General features: G+C 50.3%; 1 protein-coding gene across 3 annotated transcripts in view; it reads right to left on the reverse strand.

Annotated features, from left to right (window-relative positions):
• The window catches only part of CIITA (class II major histocompatibility complex transactivator), a 58,543-nt gene that overhangs the window by 13,287 nt on the left and 28,710 nt on the right, over nucleotides 1–16,546 (reverse strand). For all 3 annotated transcript variants that reach the window (XM_084818099.1, XM_084818098.1, XM_084818100.1), the window contains exons 7-15: nucleotides 15,110–15,262; nucleotides 12,371–12,502; nucleotides 10,155–10,223; nucleotides 7,122–8,820; nucleotides 5,744–5,917; nucleotides 4,514–4,585; nucleotides 1,910–1,990; nucleotides 1,505–1,597; nucleotides 913–996 (exon numbers count right to left, since the gene is read on the reverse strand). In XM_084818099.1, coding sequence (XP_084674225.1) covers nucleotides 913–996; nucleotides 1,505–1,597; nucleotides 1,910–1,990; nucleotides 4,514–4,585; nucleotides 5,744–5,917; nucleotides 7,122–8,820; nucleotides 10,155–10,223; nucleotides 12,371–12,502; nucleotides 15,110–15,262 — 2,557 coding nt within the window. The remainder of the gene's footprint in view (nucleotides 1–912; nucleotides 997–1,504; nucleotides 1,598–1,909; nucleotides 1,991–4,513; nucleotides 4,586–5,743; nucleotides 5,918–7,121; nucleotides 8,821–10,154; nucleotides 10,224–12,370; nucleotides 12,503–15,109; nucleotides 15,263–16,546) is intronic.

Below are 16,546 nucleotides of genomic sequence, written 5' to 3' on the forward strand. Positions count from 1 at the left end.
GGCACTGCAGCTACTGAGATATATTCTGAACTGCAGATTTATTCACTTTAAAAGTTTCTTAAACACCCTTCATCAAAAAGATTCCAGGGTGGTATACAGAACTATTCATATAAACATATAAATACAATATAATAAAAATAACAAATAACAACTGAGCAACCAATTAAGCAGAATAAAAGAGGCTAAAGCATAAAAACAAACAGAGCCTGAGCAAATTGGAAGGTCTTAACCTGGTGCCGAAAAGACCATAGTGTCAGTGCCACTTGAGCCTCTTTGGGGAGATCATTCCACAGTCAGGGTGCCACCACAGAAAAGGCCTTCTCCTGTGTAAATCCACAATGCACCTCTGCTAAAGAGGGCGCTTGGAGAAGGACCTCAACAGAAGATCTTAAAGCATAATAACCTATTGTTGGACAATGATGTTTTTCCAGTTGAGCTTTAACCAAAACAAGTCTTATGGTTATGGTTGTTTGCTTGAGATGGTTTGCTTGAGATTGTGTATTTGAAGTTGTTTTAGATATATGTTCTCTTGTGTATATTGTCTGTTTATGTGTTTTTATGTAAATGGCTTTTAATCTCTGTATACTGTATTTTTAATGTTTTTAATCTTTGTAAACATCCCAGAGAGCTCTGGCTACTGGGCAGTATATAAATGTAATAAATAAATAAATAAACCAAAACACCCAAATGCTTTCATAGCTAAATTAATGGAGGACATGGAGTTGCAAAATAAATAATTATAGACCCCAGCCAGGTGGTAAAGAGCCTTCCACAACTTGTATTGAGGAGTTGGGGGAGACAAGGATCCTTGGCAGGAGAACTGCAACATTACAGGCGTGCCCCCATTTCCAGCTGTGAAATAAGGAAGGTCAGCTCCATCAGGCTCAGCCCTTGAGTAGGATGAATACTTGCCTAAGGGTCTTCAAGGAAGGTAAAGCCGGGAGTGCTCTGGCCAGCTGCGCCGCACCCAGGTCCGTTATCTTGTTCCGTGACAAGCTAGAAGCAAAGCAGTTGGCAAGGTTCAGGGCGTGTGTTCAGGCCAGGGCTCAGGGCATGAGGGCCAACACAGACAGTGTGTGTGTGTGTGTGTGTGTGTGTGGAAGGGGGATGCTACGCTTACACTCTCTCTCTCTCTCTCTCTCTCTCTCACACACACACACACACACACACACACACACACGAGGAAAATGGCATTTTAGTTTTTTAACTGGTTGTAATCCACCCAGAGAACATTAATTATTGGACGGATTAGAAATGTACTTACTTACTAACTTACTTACTAACTAAAATAATGCCACACTTCTTTCTTGACCAGTCAAGACAAACAAAAAACTAGACTGGGTGGGGTCATGCAGAAGCAAGCTGCTTCTTCCCACTACGCCTTGGGGAAGCTGGCCTCCCACCCTTGGAGAGCTATGGTAGATGTATCTTCCGTGCCACTGTGGCTGAGCACTTCCGCTCTCTTTTTTGGCATCCCGACACTGGCTGTCAAGAGATAACTTACTTTAATGTTTCCAGGGAGGCCAACCGAGGAAGGACGTTGCTGAGGCTCACAACTCCTTCGTCGCCTATTTCGTTTTCGTTTGGAGAATCCAGGCTGCAAAACGACATGTAATATTGTTGGTGAGATTGGGAGGTGAGGGTTCACAGGGACAGAATGACTGCACATAGTTCCTTAATAGTCTGTGGCAAAGTTGCAGGGCATGTCTTCTCTCTTAGGGAAAGTACAATGTTCCCCCCAGCAGCTGGCTTTCAAGGCCAGCCAGATTCCTCCAGGAAGCCCTTGAGCCGGGCATGGAGTCAATGTAGTGCTTATTTCCCGGCAGCATCCCAACAGATCCATCTACCTGTTGTAATTGGAGATGCCCCAAAGGCCCGGCCCGGCCCAGCCCACCTCCTGGCCACTCACTCTAAATGCTGAAGAGCTGGAAATGCATCCAGAATTTCAACCAACATTTGGAAGCCCTTCAGGCCACAAATGGGCCCCAATCTGCAAAGCAAAAGGGGAGAAATATTGGTGACTACTGCTCCAAGAGGGTTTTTTTGTTTCTGTGCCTTTTCGATTATTTTGCACAGGGACGGCTATGGGCCCCACCTTTCTCATTCCCTGAGGATGGGAAGCAGGATAAGGACCTGGCTGGCATGACAAGAGAGCCCATGGTGGGTTTATTTACCCTCAAGGAGCTGTGGAGTGTGCTGACCAGCATGATGAATATGCAAGCCCCGACAGGGGGTTGTTGCAGCTTGACATGTTGTGTGAACCCGGCCAGCGGGGGTTATTTGAGGATTAAAGAATCCACACATAACCCATGGTCTGCTTTAGGGTTGTGCGAGGGTTGTTTAACCCTCAAATAACCCCTGCTGGCTGGGTTCGCGTGACCAGCCATGGCACACACAGCTGGGGCTTGCATATTCAGAACGGCAGCCGGCACACGCCACAGCTCCTCAAGGGCAAGTTAGCCCATGATGGGCTGCTGTGTTGTGTGCACTGGCCCAATGACTTCCAAGCAAGGGCTCAACATCATTGTTGCAGGACAAGTCAACAATGTTCGCCTCAAGCCTAGAGCCAGGGCTCTTTCCCAGTGCAGATTTGCACTGGGGCAGTGGTTCAGGGGGATCCTTCAGGAGCAGGCAACCTGGTGCCCTCCAGATGTTTTGGACTACAACTCCTACAAGCTCCAGCCAGCATTGCCAGTGGTCGGAGATTATTAGCGTTCTGGTCCAAAACCTCTGGAGGGCACCAGGTGGCCGGCTCTTGAGTAATGGAGCTTGCTCTCAGGGCTTCTCCCAGGGCTTCATAGATTCCAGGAGGAGTGGGGGGGAGGAACTGTGAAATACAAAATGCACACGGAACACTCTCTTCTAATCCTTAACATTTGTACAGCACATTTCAACTGCTCTGTGTCCTTTACATAAGTTTTCTCAACAAAGAATTTCACACAGTGCAGCTTTGGGGTATCTGTCTGCAGGCTCAGCTTCATAGTTAATCCATTTCCTCCCACATTTACAGACTGTTACAGGTTTTTCAGCCAAATGTTTGACTCTTTTTCCCACCCCAGTTAGCCCACTAAGCCACCAGGACTGATGTGCCCTTAATGGGCTGTGACGGGTGTTTCGACAGAACATGGCCACCTTCTGCTGGGAAAGGGAGGAGCCTGTTTTGCATGGGGATTTTCCCCTCATGTGACCTCGATTATGGCCAAAATATGGGTATTTACCAATCACCCTGGGGCATGGAAGGAACTAGGAACTGGTTCTGCTGGTTCTTTGGAGCACTTCTCCCTCCCTCTTGACTCCTTTGGTGTGACCATTAAAATCTGAACTGGAGCGTGTGTGCGAATGTGTGTGAGAGAGAAAGAGAAAGAGTGTGTGTGTGGGGGGGTGTTCCAAAAATGAGCAATATTATTGGCTGAGCCCTGGGAGTGTTTGTTTGCCTTGCCTTCCACACAGGTGTTTGAGACTCCAGCTTGCTGCACCCAAGCCGAAGGGTGAGAGCCAAAGGGCACTTGGCCTAAAGCTCTCAGCCATGGGCAAGAAGCGGCTAAACAGGAGCTGCTTCCTTAAGAGAAGAATAGAACTGGTTCAGTGCCTGGAGTGGTGACCAGTCACTCACACAAAGTGCCAAAGCTGTGCAGAGGGCAAGATCTGGATTACTCTGCTGGCCCTGTTAGGAGATGCAAGCGTGCTGACTAGGTGGCATCTGCCTCCAGGCAGCTGACCTCCATGGCTACGTCCACTGTAAACGAGGAGGATCGCAAACCATCCGCAAAGTCACCTTGTGGTTTCCAGTGCAACTGACATTCCAGACCCTGTTTGGGCAACATTTGCCAAAGCGAGGAGTGGTTGGTCAACATCCCCAGCAGGGGGTAGCAGTTCGGGTTGCTATTTTTGTACACAAGTCATGTACTGAGAAGACTGATCTTGGTACCAGCATTCTGCTAGGAACATTGGAAGCTGCCTTATACTGAGTGAGACCCTGGGTCCATCTAGCCCAGTATTGTCGACCCTGACTGGCAGCCATGGCTTTCCCGCGTTTCAGGCAGGACTCTTTCCTAGGCCTACCTGGAGATGCCGGGGATCAAACCTGGGACCTTCCACGTGCCAAGCAGGGGCTCTGCCGCTGAACCACAGCCCTTCCCACTTTGGTCTGTTCTTAATATAATGTGGCTCCTTACAAAACCCTCACCTTGTTCCATGGGAAAGAAACTCTCAAAAACTTTTCAAAAAAATATTTCTGGGGGTGTTTTAGGAATGGCTTTTCTGGATCTATCAGGTCTTGAATTTGGTTTTCCAACAGCAGCACCAGCCAGAATCAGAATCTCTGAGCAGCCCAGAATCAGGCTGAATGCAACAGCCCGTCTTTCTCCCTCCTTGGCGTTAATCCAGTACTCAGAGGTAAACTGAGTACTCAGTTTAAAAGGCTCTGCTTTTAGCTCAGGGCTGACGAGAGGTCGTTCGCCTTTACCTGTTTCTAAAGTCCTATTCAACACAGCAGCGGCCCTCTCTTACTTACGTGAATTCTAGTTGCCTGAGATCTGCGACAGCCGGAATGAGGTGGATGTTGCAGCCAGCTGGATCCTTCTGGCTAAAGAGAAAATAATTCGGTGGGAGGGGGAACAATCAGTGCCTGGTGCTTTTGAAAGAGAGGAAGAGGACAAAGGGTGCGGCTTCTCCCCTTCAGGCATAAAACTGACTATACATCTTTTATTTTTATTTACTTACTGCATTTTTATTCTGCATTTCAGACAATTGTTGTTTTCCAAAGCGGCTCATATCAACGAGAGAGAGAGAGAGAGAGAGAGAGAGAGAGAGAGAGAGGCCCTGTCATCAAGCTTACAACCTGAAAAAGTGGAGACACACAAGGAGAGGCGAATGGAGGAGAAGGAAGAGGAGGGAGAGCAGGTTTTCAAGGCCGGAGCAAGGCGGGCGTTCCAGCGCGCTTCGGGGCCAGGCTGATCTCCCCCTGCGGGTGTCTCTGCAACTGGTGGCTCTCGCTCCTTTGGCAGACGGAGGGGCCGGAGCGCTCTGTTATTTATTTTTTATTTGCAGAGTACATTTCTAATCTGTCCAGTAACTACTGTTCTCGGGGCAGATCAGAACTGGTTAAGAAACTAAGCTAACCCTTTCCCCTGCCTTCTGCAGTCCCAGCAGGGCAACTGTCTGCTGGGGGACCAGAGCCATCTCCCTGGCAGGGCGGGGGGTGCGTGCTCCCTGCAGCCGCTCCTCCGCTGGCCGAGGGATGGGTGGGTCGGTCTCCCTTGGCTAGGTGGCATTCCCGGGGGCCGCCTCCCAGGGCCCTCGGTCCCCCAGCTGGTGGCAGGAGCCGGAGGGCGCTTCCCTTCCGCTCCCCAGTCCCAGGGCAACACTTCTGCTGCCTCAGCAGGCCAAGGCAGTTGCGGCAGACCGAGAGCCAGGCCTGCCCTCCCCATGAAGAAGGCCGGAGGGTATTTTTCTTGGCTTACGGAGGGTGCTTCTGGGATGCTGTGCCAGATCCCACAGCTGCTCCCCTGATGGCAACAGCGGAAAGGGCTGGGGTCCTCCCCGCGCCGGTTCCCCAAAACGTTTCCGCTTGCCGTTGCGGGCACAATCACATGTGGAGAAAACAACCACAGAGGGCGCAACCCCGTGCACGTTAAGACCGGAAAAAGTCCTACGACTCCCAGCATTCCTCAGCCAGCAGCACACGCAGAGAGACACCGGTCTGCCGAGCACGCGTAGGACGCACCCTGACTTACTGACGTACCCTTGGGCCATGCTTTCTTGCAAGCGCACGAGAGCGGAGAGGTCGCCAACGTCCCTGATGGTCTTGGCTTTGAATGGAGCAACGATGAATTTCTTGATGGCCGACTGCAGCGGCTCTCCTGCCTCGGTTTCCCACAAATGCTTCCAGAGCTGGACGGCGTCGCTGAGAGATGCCCTGAAAAAGAGCAGCGCCGCCCTGCAGTTTATGTGCAGCCCAGCTGGTCCGAGAAAGCGTTGCCCATAACCCGTTGGCCCGCCTCCACTGCCCGCCTCCTGGGCCGCCAGGGCTTTGGGTTCCTGGCAGACTGAGCCCTCGGCTTCGGGGCAGCCCCACGCTTATGGTCCCAGCCTGCCTGAGCATTCCATCAGCTGACCCCCGGGGGCCAATCCCTGTCCACCAGGCCCTATAGAGCCCCGCCCTCTGGGCTTGCTCCTCAGTCAGAGCGACTCGTCTTGGGGGTGAGGACGCTGAGCCTTTTTCGCTGCCTTGGATGGTGACCTCTGCCTGGGTCTGACTCGCTCCCTGCCCCAGCCCCGCTGATCTTTGCTCAGTTGGGAATGGGTGGGTTTGAACCAATTTCAACCCCAGGGCCACATTTTGGCCCTCGGGGACCACATTCCACTGGTGGGCAGGGCCTAAGGCAAAAGGGGTGAGGGCCAAAACGCCAGCCTGTTTTAGCTTAAAGCTCTTCCCACAAGCAACTCAGCCTCAGGAGAGGCAGTTCAACCTTTTTTTGGGGGGGGGGGACGGCACAAAAGCCGGGAAGCCACCCAGGAACCAGTAGTTGGAGGAAAGGGGAGAAGCTAGAAGAAGGGGTGGAGTTAGAAGGGGGTGTGGTTGTTTGGATGTAGCTAGGGGGTGGAGCTAGAGGAAGGTGGGCTGGATCCCCCCCCCCCCGGCTCTGCTCATTGCCCTGGAACTCAGCCACTCCCTCGGTTTCACCACTCCCCAGCCGCAGCCTTGGCTCTTGACTGCCACCTCTTTGGGCCCACCCAGTGGAGGCTGGTGGCTCCGATGTCAGTGAGGCTGCCAATCCAGTACGGGTTTCAGTCAGAACTCTAAAGGAGTTCTCCATGACACTTCACAGAATTCTGACTGCCTTGCACCTTGGAGAGCTGCGTTAGAGTTCTGACTGAAACCCAGAGCAGATTCACTGCTCCACTGACATCTTGCATAACACCTTGGAGAGCTCTGTTAGAGTTCTTGCTGGTTCTAACTGAAACCTGGAGCACATTCCTTGCCCCACTGAGTTCTGAGCCACCAGCCTCCACTGGGTCCACATGTCTGCTTCTGGCCCACTTGGACTGACAGCTGGTTCCCCCTTGTTCTAAAAGCTGATCCTTGCCCAGGGCCAACATTGACAACGAGCCCGGCAAACCTGAATGCTGCCACGTTCCTCATGCTGACCAGCCAGCCAAGTCCTTCTGAATCAATGGAACTCCCTCTCAAATCCAGAGTGAACTCCTTTGTGGATCTTCTTAAGGTGGAGTGCAGAACGTGGACATCGGACGGGGTGAGGGGGAAACCCAAGAAAGAGAGGTCAGGATTGAGTTCTAGCACCAAATGCTGCAAAAGATACGGATTTTCCGTTTCGTAGATGCAGTGAAGAAGCTCTAGCAACTTGTCCGGACCAAAAGCTCTTATGGTGAGTTTCCGGATGTATTTCGAGAGACTTTTCTGCTTCTTGGCAATCATCTTCTCAGTGTCCAATTCCGCTTCCTCACCAAAGAGGAGAGAAGACCTGAGATCGTCCTCTAAGAACAGCAAACCAGACAAGAAGCGAGGCACCAAATCCCAGGAGGAGAGAAATTTCTTGGACTTGGAGAGCAAGCGAAGGTGTTTGGTGAGTCCTTTGTCCTTGATTTCTTTGGCTAGTACCAAATGCAGTGCGACCAAGAAATTTTGGACCACAAAGCTGGAAAATGCATACCCACACCCCTCCTCTCTGCTGCTTGCGTTTTGGGGGAAGGCGAAAGGTACCACCAGCCCATAGTTGAGGGCAAACTCCTTCACTTCCACAGAAGGGAAGTGATTGCTCGTGAGTGCATTTTGGCGACTTTGTCCGAGGGCCCAGGCCACCTGGGCTAAGGCGGCGATATGCTGGTGTTTTGGTGCAGCTCCTTTCTGCGCTGGACATGCCAGCCTTCGCAGCAGGAACTTCACAAACAGGCTGGTAAGAGTGGGAGGCAACGCCTCGACTCCTGTTTCTAACACCGACTCGCAAATGAACCGGCACAGGTCAGGATTGTAACAGTGGCTGAACAGATAGGGAGAGTTCCTGATCAAATTCACCACCTCGCCGCACCCGGGGGATCCTTCAAAATAGCGAGCGAGGTACAATTCTGCTTGCTGCACGGAAAACCCCACCACCTCCAGGACCATGTCCACCCTGGGTAGATACTGATGCAACTTGTCCTTGGGCCGTGCGGTAAGTAACAACGTGCAGCCGCTGAGGACTTTCTTCTGGAAGAGTCCGGCCAAGATGGCTCCGATGGCCCAAGACTCCCTGCGGGGCAGGCTGTCCGAAGAAGGCAGAAAGTCGTCTCTATCCATCAGCTCTTCAAAGCCATCAAAAACAAGGAGGACCTTTTCCGGGTTCCGCAATATGTACCTGTAGACTTTGTCAGGTCCCTCTCCAGGTCCAGCAGAGAGCTCAAACAGCAGATGTTTGAGGCTATGATGACGATTCCCGTGGAGAAGGCTCAAGCTCCGGCAATCAAATCGGAAGACAAAGTCATATTCGGGCAGCTTGCCCTCGGACCAGTCCAGGCAGACCTTCTGGGCCAGAAGGCTCTTCCCCATCCCGGCCTTCCCCAAGACGACGACGAGCCTGCCTCCCCGGCTGCGCCTCCCCGGCACCCGGAGCAGCTGGCTCCTCTCCACGGCAGCCTTCCACTTTTCCTCGAGGTCACAGGGCCGCAGGTCGGCGTTCCTCCCGCTCCTGCTCTCCACGGGACACGGCACCAGCTCGCCTGCAATGTACAGGTGCTCCAGGGGGACCTCTTGCTTCATCGGCGCCCCGCGGCACGTGTGCTGGAAGTGGCCTTTCAGCCGTGCGCAGAAGGCATCCACAGGCTCTAGACGGACAAAAGGACAGCGTGGGGTTGATGCGGCCTGGGGTGGAAAGAGAGCTTCCCGGAAACCTCGCTGGGACTGCGCTGCTGGCGTTAAAAAAATCCTGCCCTTCCTCTGAGCAGCTCAGTCTGGCATCTGTGGTTCTTCTCCCCTCCCCATGTTATCCACAGGGAACCCTCTGAAGTGGCTTAGGCTGAGAGGGAGGGACGGAGGGAGGGAGGGAAGAGGCTTGCCCAGAGTTGCAGACACACTATGTCACACTGGCTCTGTATTGGTACCTGCAGCATGTCTAAGTCTGCAGTCCTACACACGCTTAAGCCCCACTGATCTCAGAGGGGCTTAATCTGGAGTTGATGTAGGTAAAGTCAGCCTGCACAGACCTACAGCCACATCTGTTCACGTTAATCCCTTGTTAACCTTGTCTCTTCCCTCTCTCTGTTGTCTCTCCTGCTCTCAAGCTTCAGATTGCAAGTTCCTTGTGGTGGGGCCCTGTATTTATTTTCTTATGGCATAATAATAATAATAATAATAATAATAATAATAATAATAATAATAATATTTATGTAAACTATCTTTATCCTGTTCCTCAGCCAAATAGGGTCCCAGAGCAGCTTGCATATAACCAGTAAAACAAGACAGTCTCTGCCTACAAGGCTTACAATCTAAAAAGACACAACACACAAGGAAAAAGGGATGGGAGGGAAGAGGAAAAATCAAGGAGTCTTCCAGCTGGGCGGGTGGACTGACCCTGCTCCCCCCTCTTGTCTCCCTCTCTACAGCTTGCTGGAATGTCTCCTGGTGATGACAGCTGAGGAAGGAGGCACCAGTCCTCAATCATCATCATCACCACTGAATGGGAGCCCATAAAAAACAGCAAATTGTTGATGATCCATCAGAATGTCCCCCTTGGCAGTTACACAGTGATGAGCATGCAGTCCCCACTGGGAACTCCTCCCTGCTGTCCTGGGGGCTGCGTGCTGGCATGCCCAGCTCTGCTCCCTCCCAAAGTCTTCAGAAAACTCCACCACCTGCCCCTCCTGCTTGGTCTTGTGGACGGGCTCGTGTGATGGCTCGCAGGAGCCCAGCTCACGTTGGCACCCGTTGCTGATGTGCTGATAACCCCAGAGGGCTTGAGTGGGGAGCGGGGTGGGGGCAGAACAGGACCTGAGAAGCTGGGCACAAAACCAGCGCAGGAGGAAAGCCGGCCTGGGTGGCACAGCCAGGAAACTCGGCAAAGCGCTTAAGGCGCCACTCGGGTCTTTCTGCAGCGCTCGCAAGGATAATTCAACAGCTGAAGCCCTCGCTGGGGAAATGGAATTCAAAAACCATCACTCACCTGGGCTTTTGTGAACTTGGTTAGAATGAACCGCCCGGCTTTCAGGTCCTTTATCAGTTGCACCTTCGCCTACGAAGAAACAACCAGGATGTTGAAAGAGAGCAACCCTGTAATCCTCCCCCCAAAAGCGAGGGAGGGGGTGGTGTCAGGAATGGGCTGACTTTAGTCCAAGGAGGGCCCGTGGCTCAAAGGTCGAGCCCCTGCTTGCTGGCAGAAGGACCCAGGTTCGATCCCTGGCAGCATCTCCAGGTGGGGCTGCAAAAGGTCCTGCCTGAAACCCCAGAGAGCCGCTGCTGCCAGTCAGTGTCGACGATGCAGTGCTAGATGGACCCAGGGTCTGACTCACAGAATCATAGAATCGTACGGCTGGAAGGGGCCCACAAGCCCATCGAGTCCAACCCCCTGCTCAGTGCAGGAATCCAAGTCAGAGCATCCCTGACAAGTGGCTGTCCAGCCTCGTCTTGGATGCCCCCAGTGTGGGAGAGCCCACCACCTCCCTAGGGAATGGGTTCCATTGTCGTATTGCTCTAACAGTCAGGAAGCATAAGGCAGCCTCCAGTGTTCCTACTCTTGCACCTTATCTTTTTGTACGGCCTATGTTACATTTTGCGGCGGATTTATGCATTACATACATCAGCCTTCCCCAACCTGGCGCCCTCCAGATGGGTTGGACTACAACTCCCAACATCCCCCAGCCAGCCACATGATGAGATCCATGGTGCTTTTTAGTACAGCCCCCATGGTCCAGAGAACCCATTTTGAATCAATCAAGCAACAGCACGGAGGATCTCTGGACGGTGAAAGCACAGCTTCTTGGCGTTTCGTGAATGCACTCTTGATAAAGAATGCCGGGAGAACCTCACTGGCTCAGACCATCAAAGGCCCATCAAGTCCGGGACTCTCTGCCAGCAACCCAGCAATTCATGGGTAGTAGGCAGTGCCCCCCACATTGGCCAGTGGTCCAGCTTTGACCGTCTGTCTGTCCCTAATTCAAATTGCATCCAAGTTTCACCTCTGATGTCATGTCAGCCTGGAACCACCAGGAGGCAGTAGCAGCTTATAAGAAACAGGAGCTGAAGGGAACATTCCCCTCCAGGGCTGCAAAGTTTTTTCTAAGAACTCCAACGTCTTCAGAGACCAAAACTACAGATTATCTTGAACACGTCTTTGCCTTTGCCTTTGCATGTGAGTGTGTTTCTTTTAAATAGCAGCGGCAGGAAGCCCTGATTCAAATCAAGACCACACCCCAAAGGGAGGGGGATTTCACACTTTCCTCCATGCCATGGCTCTAACAAAAATCGTCCCCCAGCCCTGAAACTGCTAGTTGCTGCTGGTGGGAAGGTCTTGCTACTGCCAAGAGCAGCTTCTCTTCCAGGGCAAATGGGAGCTGTGGAGAGGGATGTACGGATTCTGTAAAATCCATTCCCTCTGCATTTAGCGGATTGTCAGGAGCCTTTTGTTGTTGTCTACTCCTTGGTGGAATCAGATTTTTCCCATTTTCCTGAATTTGCACAAATTCGCATTTGTGCAAATTCGTATTTGCCCAAATGCGCAAATTTCCTCCAAAATGTGCTAATCCCCCCAAATGTGGAAATCCTCCCCATGCACATTTTCATGCCTTAGCCTATGGGAGAAATGCACATTTTCGGCTGTTTTGAAAAAAATCTTTCATATTTTTCTATGACTAAATCTGCATAAAATTCCAGAAAGTAAAAAAACTGGTCTGGAAGTCCATGGAATCCGTGTGACTTGGGAAACACCAGTCCGCTGCGGAATCAGATTCATAGAAAACTGAACTCGTTTGATTCTGTCGTGGATTTCTCTGACATCCCTAGCTGTGGAGGGGGTGAATTTTGGTTGCAGCCACAGAATAGAGAACCCCCACTTCCGCACCATGGTCCCAATCCAGACTGTAAATGGCCCTAAAGCTACAATTAAAACACCCCCCCCCCACACACACGGATTTTTAAAGTTGTTACGCAACATGGAGTTTGCTCCTAAGGCTCATCTACAGGACTAGATTGAAGCAGCTCCAGCTGACACTTTGTTCAAGCACCCTGGGAACATCGATCCCTTCTCCCAATCCAGACTTGGGCTGCTATCCTACATATTCTTTCTTGGGAGTAAGCCCCATTGAACTCAGTGGGATTTACTTCCAAGTAAACATGTATAGGATCAGGGCCATTCACAATGGGAACAAAAATCACGACACTCACCCGGACAGACATCAATGCTGGCTGCCCCTGCAGGCAAATTAACAGGTTCAGCAACAGGTTCAAAGGCGAAGATCACCTGAATATCCCCTGTGATGGGTAGGCAATAGCCCAGGTTAGCGCCTGAAGGCAGTCCTGGAAATGAGGAGGCAAAGAGAGAGGGGTTTTTGCTTGTCTGCACTGCCTCATCTTTTTGAGGCAGAAGAATAATGCACTTCCCTGAAAGACCCAAGAGCACGGAAGAGAAACAAGGTCAGGAGACGCCGGTGGACATTAAGTGGGCCCCTGTGGGTGAGGGTGGGTGTCGGCCGCCGCCCAACGATACCAACTCATGGCTCCTCCGACATTTGTGTTGCTGTCGTTTTGTGCTCATGTTGTGAAGTCATTTTAATCTTTGCTTAATGATGGGTTTTTATTGTTTTACATGCTTGGGGAGTCAGTCTTTGGACTGGAATAAGGGACAGCGGTACTTCAAATAAATAAGGGCACAATCCTATGCATGTTTAGACAAAGGAAAGTCTTGCAACTCCCAGCATCCCCCAGCCAGCCATGCTGGCTGGGGCATGCTGGGAGTTGTAGGACTTTCCTCTTTCTAAACATGCATAGGACTGCGCCCAAAAAGGGGGCTATGCAAAAAGTGGAAGTCCCACATACTAAAGACAATGAGATACCTGTCATTTGGTACATTTATTCCCCTTGAGACGCTCACGGGTACCAAAGTGTTTCTGAGGTGATGCCTTTGCAAGACAAGGGAACTTCTACAGCACAAAAACGGAACTTAAGCACTCTTAGGCTGAAGATGCATCCCCTCAAAACACGTTTGGATCCCTGCACATCGTAGAGAAAGAATTACATGCGATGCGTGTATATCATGGGTTTTTCTTCTGCCTGTGAATTTGCACCTTTGCCTGAGCAGTGTTCCTCTTCTCGGTGAGCTGTTGCCCTTCTCTTTTGCTGCAGGGCTGCAGGCAAAGATCTGAACGTAGCTTTCCCCCCAGCCCACATCCAGGACTCGGATCCACTGAACCTTCCCATCGGCCAAACCAGAAAAAGAGCAAATCAAACAAAACGGAACGAAGGTGTACGACTGGGCATGATCTCCCACAGGCGTCGTGCTTCGGTATCTGTTTCACTCTGATGTTTGCGCTTGTCTATCAAATTTCACTGAGCCAAAGACGTTCTGCACGAGGGCTGCAGCAAAGGAGATCCAGTTCTCCAACCAAAGCACCTCCCAATCTGACGCTGTAACTCTGATCCTCCCCCACTGCCAAGTGGTTTTTACACACAGGCAGGGGCACTCTTTGGCACTGAAAAGATTCAGGGACCAGGCCTAGGGAGGTGTGGGAGTTTCGATTTTGCTCCCCAAACATGTGAACATGCCCCCTTTAAAGCTCCGAATGTGAGTCTGAGGATGTGTCCACAAAAATATTCATAAATTGTCAAACGTGTCAATCCTGATACTCAGTTGGATTTGTGGAAATGTTCTAATTCGCGCAAATGTCCTCCATTGACTGAATCAGCCCCGCTTTAATCTATGGAGGGAAGTTGTGCAAATTTGGGGAAAGTTGCTCAAATTTGGGGAAATCTGCTCAACTCTCCCATTTGATCACTGCTCCATTTGTGCAAGTTTCCTGTTCACACAGAGTGAACAGCAATTGCAAAGACGAATGAGACGAGTGCCGAGATGATGTTTGGAGTATCTGGGTGACCTCATTCGCCCAGGCCCTGTAGGACACAAATTTGCATATGTTAATATATATTTATATATGCAAATTTAAAAATTATTAATAGGAATTATTTAAATTTCACAAGAGGCAAAGCCAGTCAATCAATTTCTCCTCCAAATCACCTCAAATAAAATTAATTCTTCAATTAATTTGCACTCTGCTCCAGTTCATCCCAGTCCAATGGGAAAAGCTTTTTTCTAAGCATAATGGCTGTGCAAGGGAAGATTCTTCTGGAGGGTGTTGTAGCGTGTGAGAAGGCGAGAGCTAACCCCTCACTCCCCAGCTCCAACTAGGGGTGTTGGAGAAATCTGTAGTGGAACCCAGTGAGTTTGGATTTCTATGAACCCCACCTGCAGATGCCACAGTGGAGTTGCATGGATTCTGCAGACTGGCAGACTGGTGTTTTTTTTTTACTTTCTGAATTTTATGCAAATTTAGTATTAGAAAAATATGAAAATTAAAAAAAGAAAGAAACACCAGCTGAAAATGCTCATTTCCCCCATAGGGTAAAGTATGAAAATGGGTATGGGGGGAGATTTGCACCTTTGGAGGGGGGATTAGGGGGGATTTCAACATTTCACAAGTGCAAATTTGCGCAAATGTGAATTTGTGCAAATTTGGGAACTTAGAAAAAAATCTGATCCCATCAGTGAACGAATGACAAAACGAATGGCACCTGGTAGTCTGCGAAATGCAGACAGAATGGATTTTACAAAATGCATACATCCCTGGCTGCAACCCCTCTTGAAAATTGCCCCCCTGCATGGCAATTCTATTGAGGAGAAATAAACATGCTTCCTTTGGCACCAATGGACAGTCAGGGCCTTGTGGAATAGACCCAGGGCCCCAGGAAATAGATTTTGGGCTGAGGATTTCTGGGCCTGATCCTAGTAATGCCACTGGCCAGGGCCGTCCCTAGTTTCGGCTCGCTGTGACAAAAGGAACATGCGGGAATAATGTTAATGTGCAGCTTGGCCCTTCATAAAAGGCAAAGCCCATGTCTTACTGCACCTACCAAATGCCTTTGGAGGTCCTCCTGCAGGGCTTATGGTGGTCACAGAAAACTCTACATGGAAGGTGGAGTGGGAGATCATGGCGGCCACCGGGGAACTGTCCAGTGGGATGGCAATGGAGTTGCCGCTCATGACACACAGAGAAGGTGAATGTGCTATTAAAGGCAACAAAAACAACAGGAAGAATGAGGCAACAGGGATGCTGGTTTCTTGTGCTAAGTTGCAAACAAAAGCGGGAGATCTCTAGGCTCTCTTCAAGCTCAATACTGTTTGGAAAGATGATTGCGTAAGGGCTGTGGCTAGTAGCTAACCTCTCTAGTATTCCCTCATCACAAGAAAATTGCTTTATTGTTTTCCAACAGTGCTGATAGTTCAACGCCATGAAACCCCCACCTAGGATAGAGCAGCAGTCTCCAAAGCGGGGTGCGCGCATGACAATCCATGGGGGTGTGCGAGCCGCCTGATCATTGAGCAGCCTCCCGCTGCCCTGACAAGTGGCCATGGTGTGCAATGATGGCCGCGGCAGAGGCAGCAGGAGGGGACGGGAGCCAAGAGGGACGTTCCAGGGCATTTCTCTCTTGGCCCTGGTCCTACCTGCCTCTGCCGCAGCCACCCACGGAAAGCAACTGCGCCAGCCTCTGCCAGGCCTCTGTCTCGGCCACGGCACTGGAGCAGCTGCTGTCCTGCTGAAGGAGAGCAGGTCTGGAACAAATCTGCTGGCCTTTCCTGGGATGGCAAGCAGCCATCAGTAGCAGGCTCCCTAGCAGATACGTCTGAAAAAATAAACACTCTTCATCTGTCCCTTCAAGGTAAAGGTGACGTTTTAACAATGAGTGAGAAAGGAACTGCTTTTCGAAAGAAACTCGTGCTACGGAGAGAACATTCTGAAAATGGATGCTTGGGAATGTTTCTGTCAGTGTGTGATTTTGTTGCCGAAAACAAAGTAAGTGTCTCGTCTATAAAAACTCTCATATTTGCACACTTAAAAAACTTGGAAAAAGGAATTTTCAAACCTGTTTAAAAATCTTCCAAATGAAGAGTTTCAGTGGGTTTTGAACCCATTTGTGAAAATATAAAAATGCAACACCTTTCAATTAGCTTGCAAGAATAACTGATTGGCATCAGGGAAGATGGAAGTTTACTCGCTGAATTTCAACAAAAACCTTTACATAAATGGTGGATAGGACTGAAAAATGAGAATCATGATTTAGTAAGTGCAGCCAACAATGCACTTCTTCCATTTGGATCTACGTATCTTTGAGGGGTGTCTTTTCAGCTAGGACAGCCATTAAAACCAAGTATCAAAATAAAGTGAACTTAGAACCAGACCTTCAGCTTGCTGTATCACAAAGTGTTAAGCCAAGATTTTTAAAAATAATGAAGCATATTCAATCACATTGCTCTCACTAAAAAATATTATTATTAATAATATTTTAGTG

The sequence above is a fragment of the Heloderma suspectum genome, chromosome 12, assembly GCF_057233095.1.
Source record: "Heloderma suspectum isolate Gila_16-S chromosome 12, 16-S_ref, whole genome shotgun sequence".
Taxonomy (NCBI): Eukaryota; Metazoa; Chordata; class Lepidosauria; order Squamata; family Helodermatidae; genus Heloderma; species Heloderma suspectum.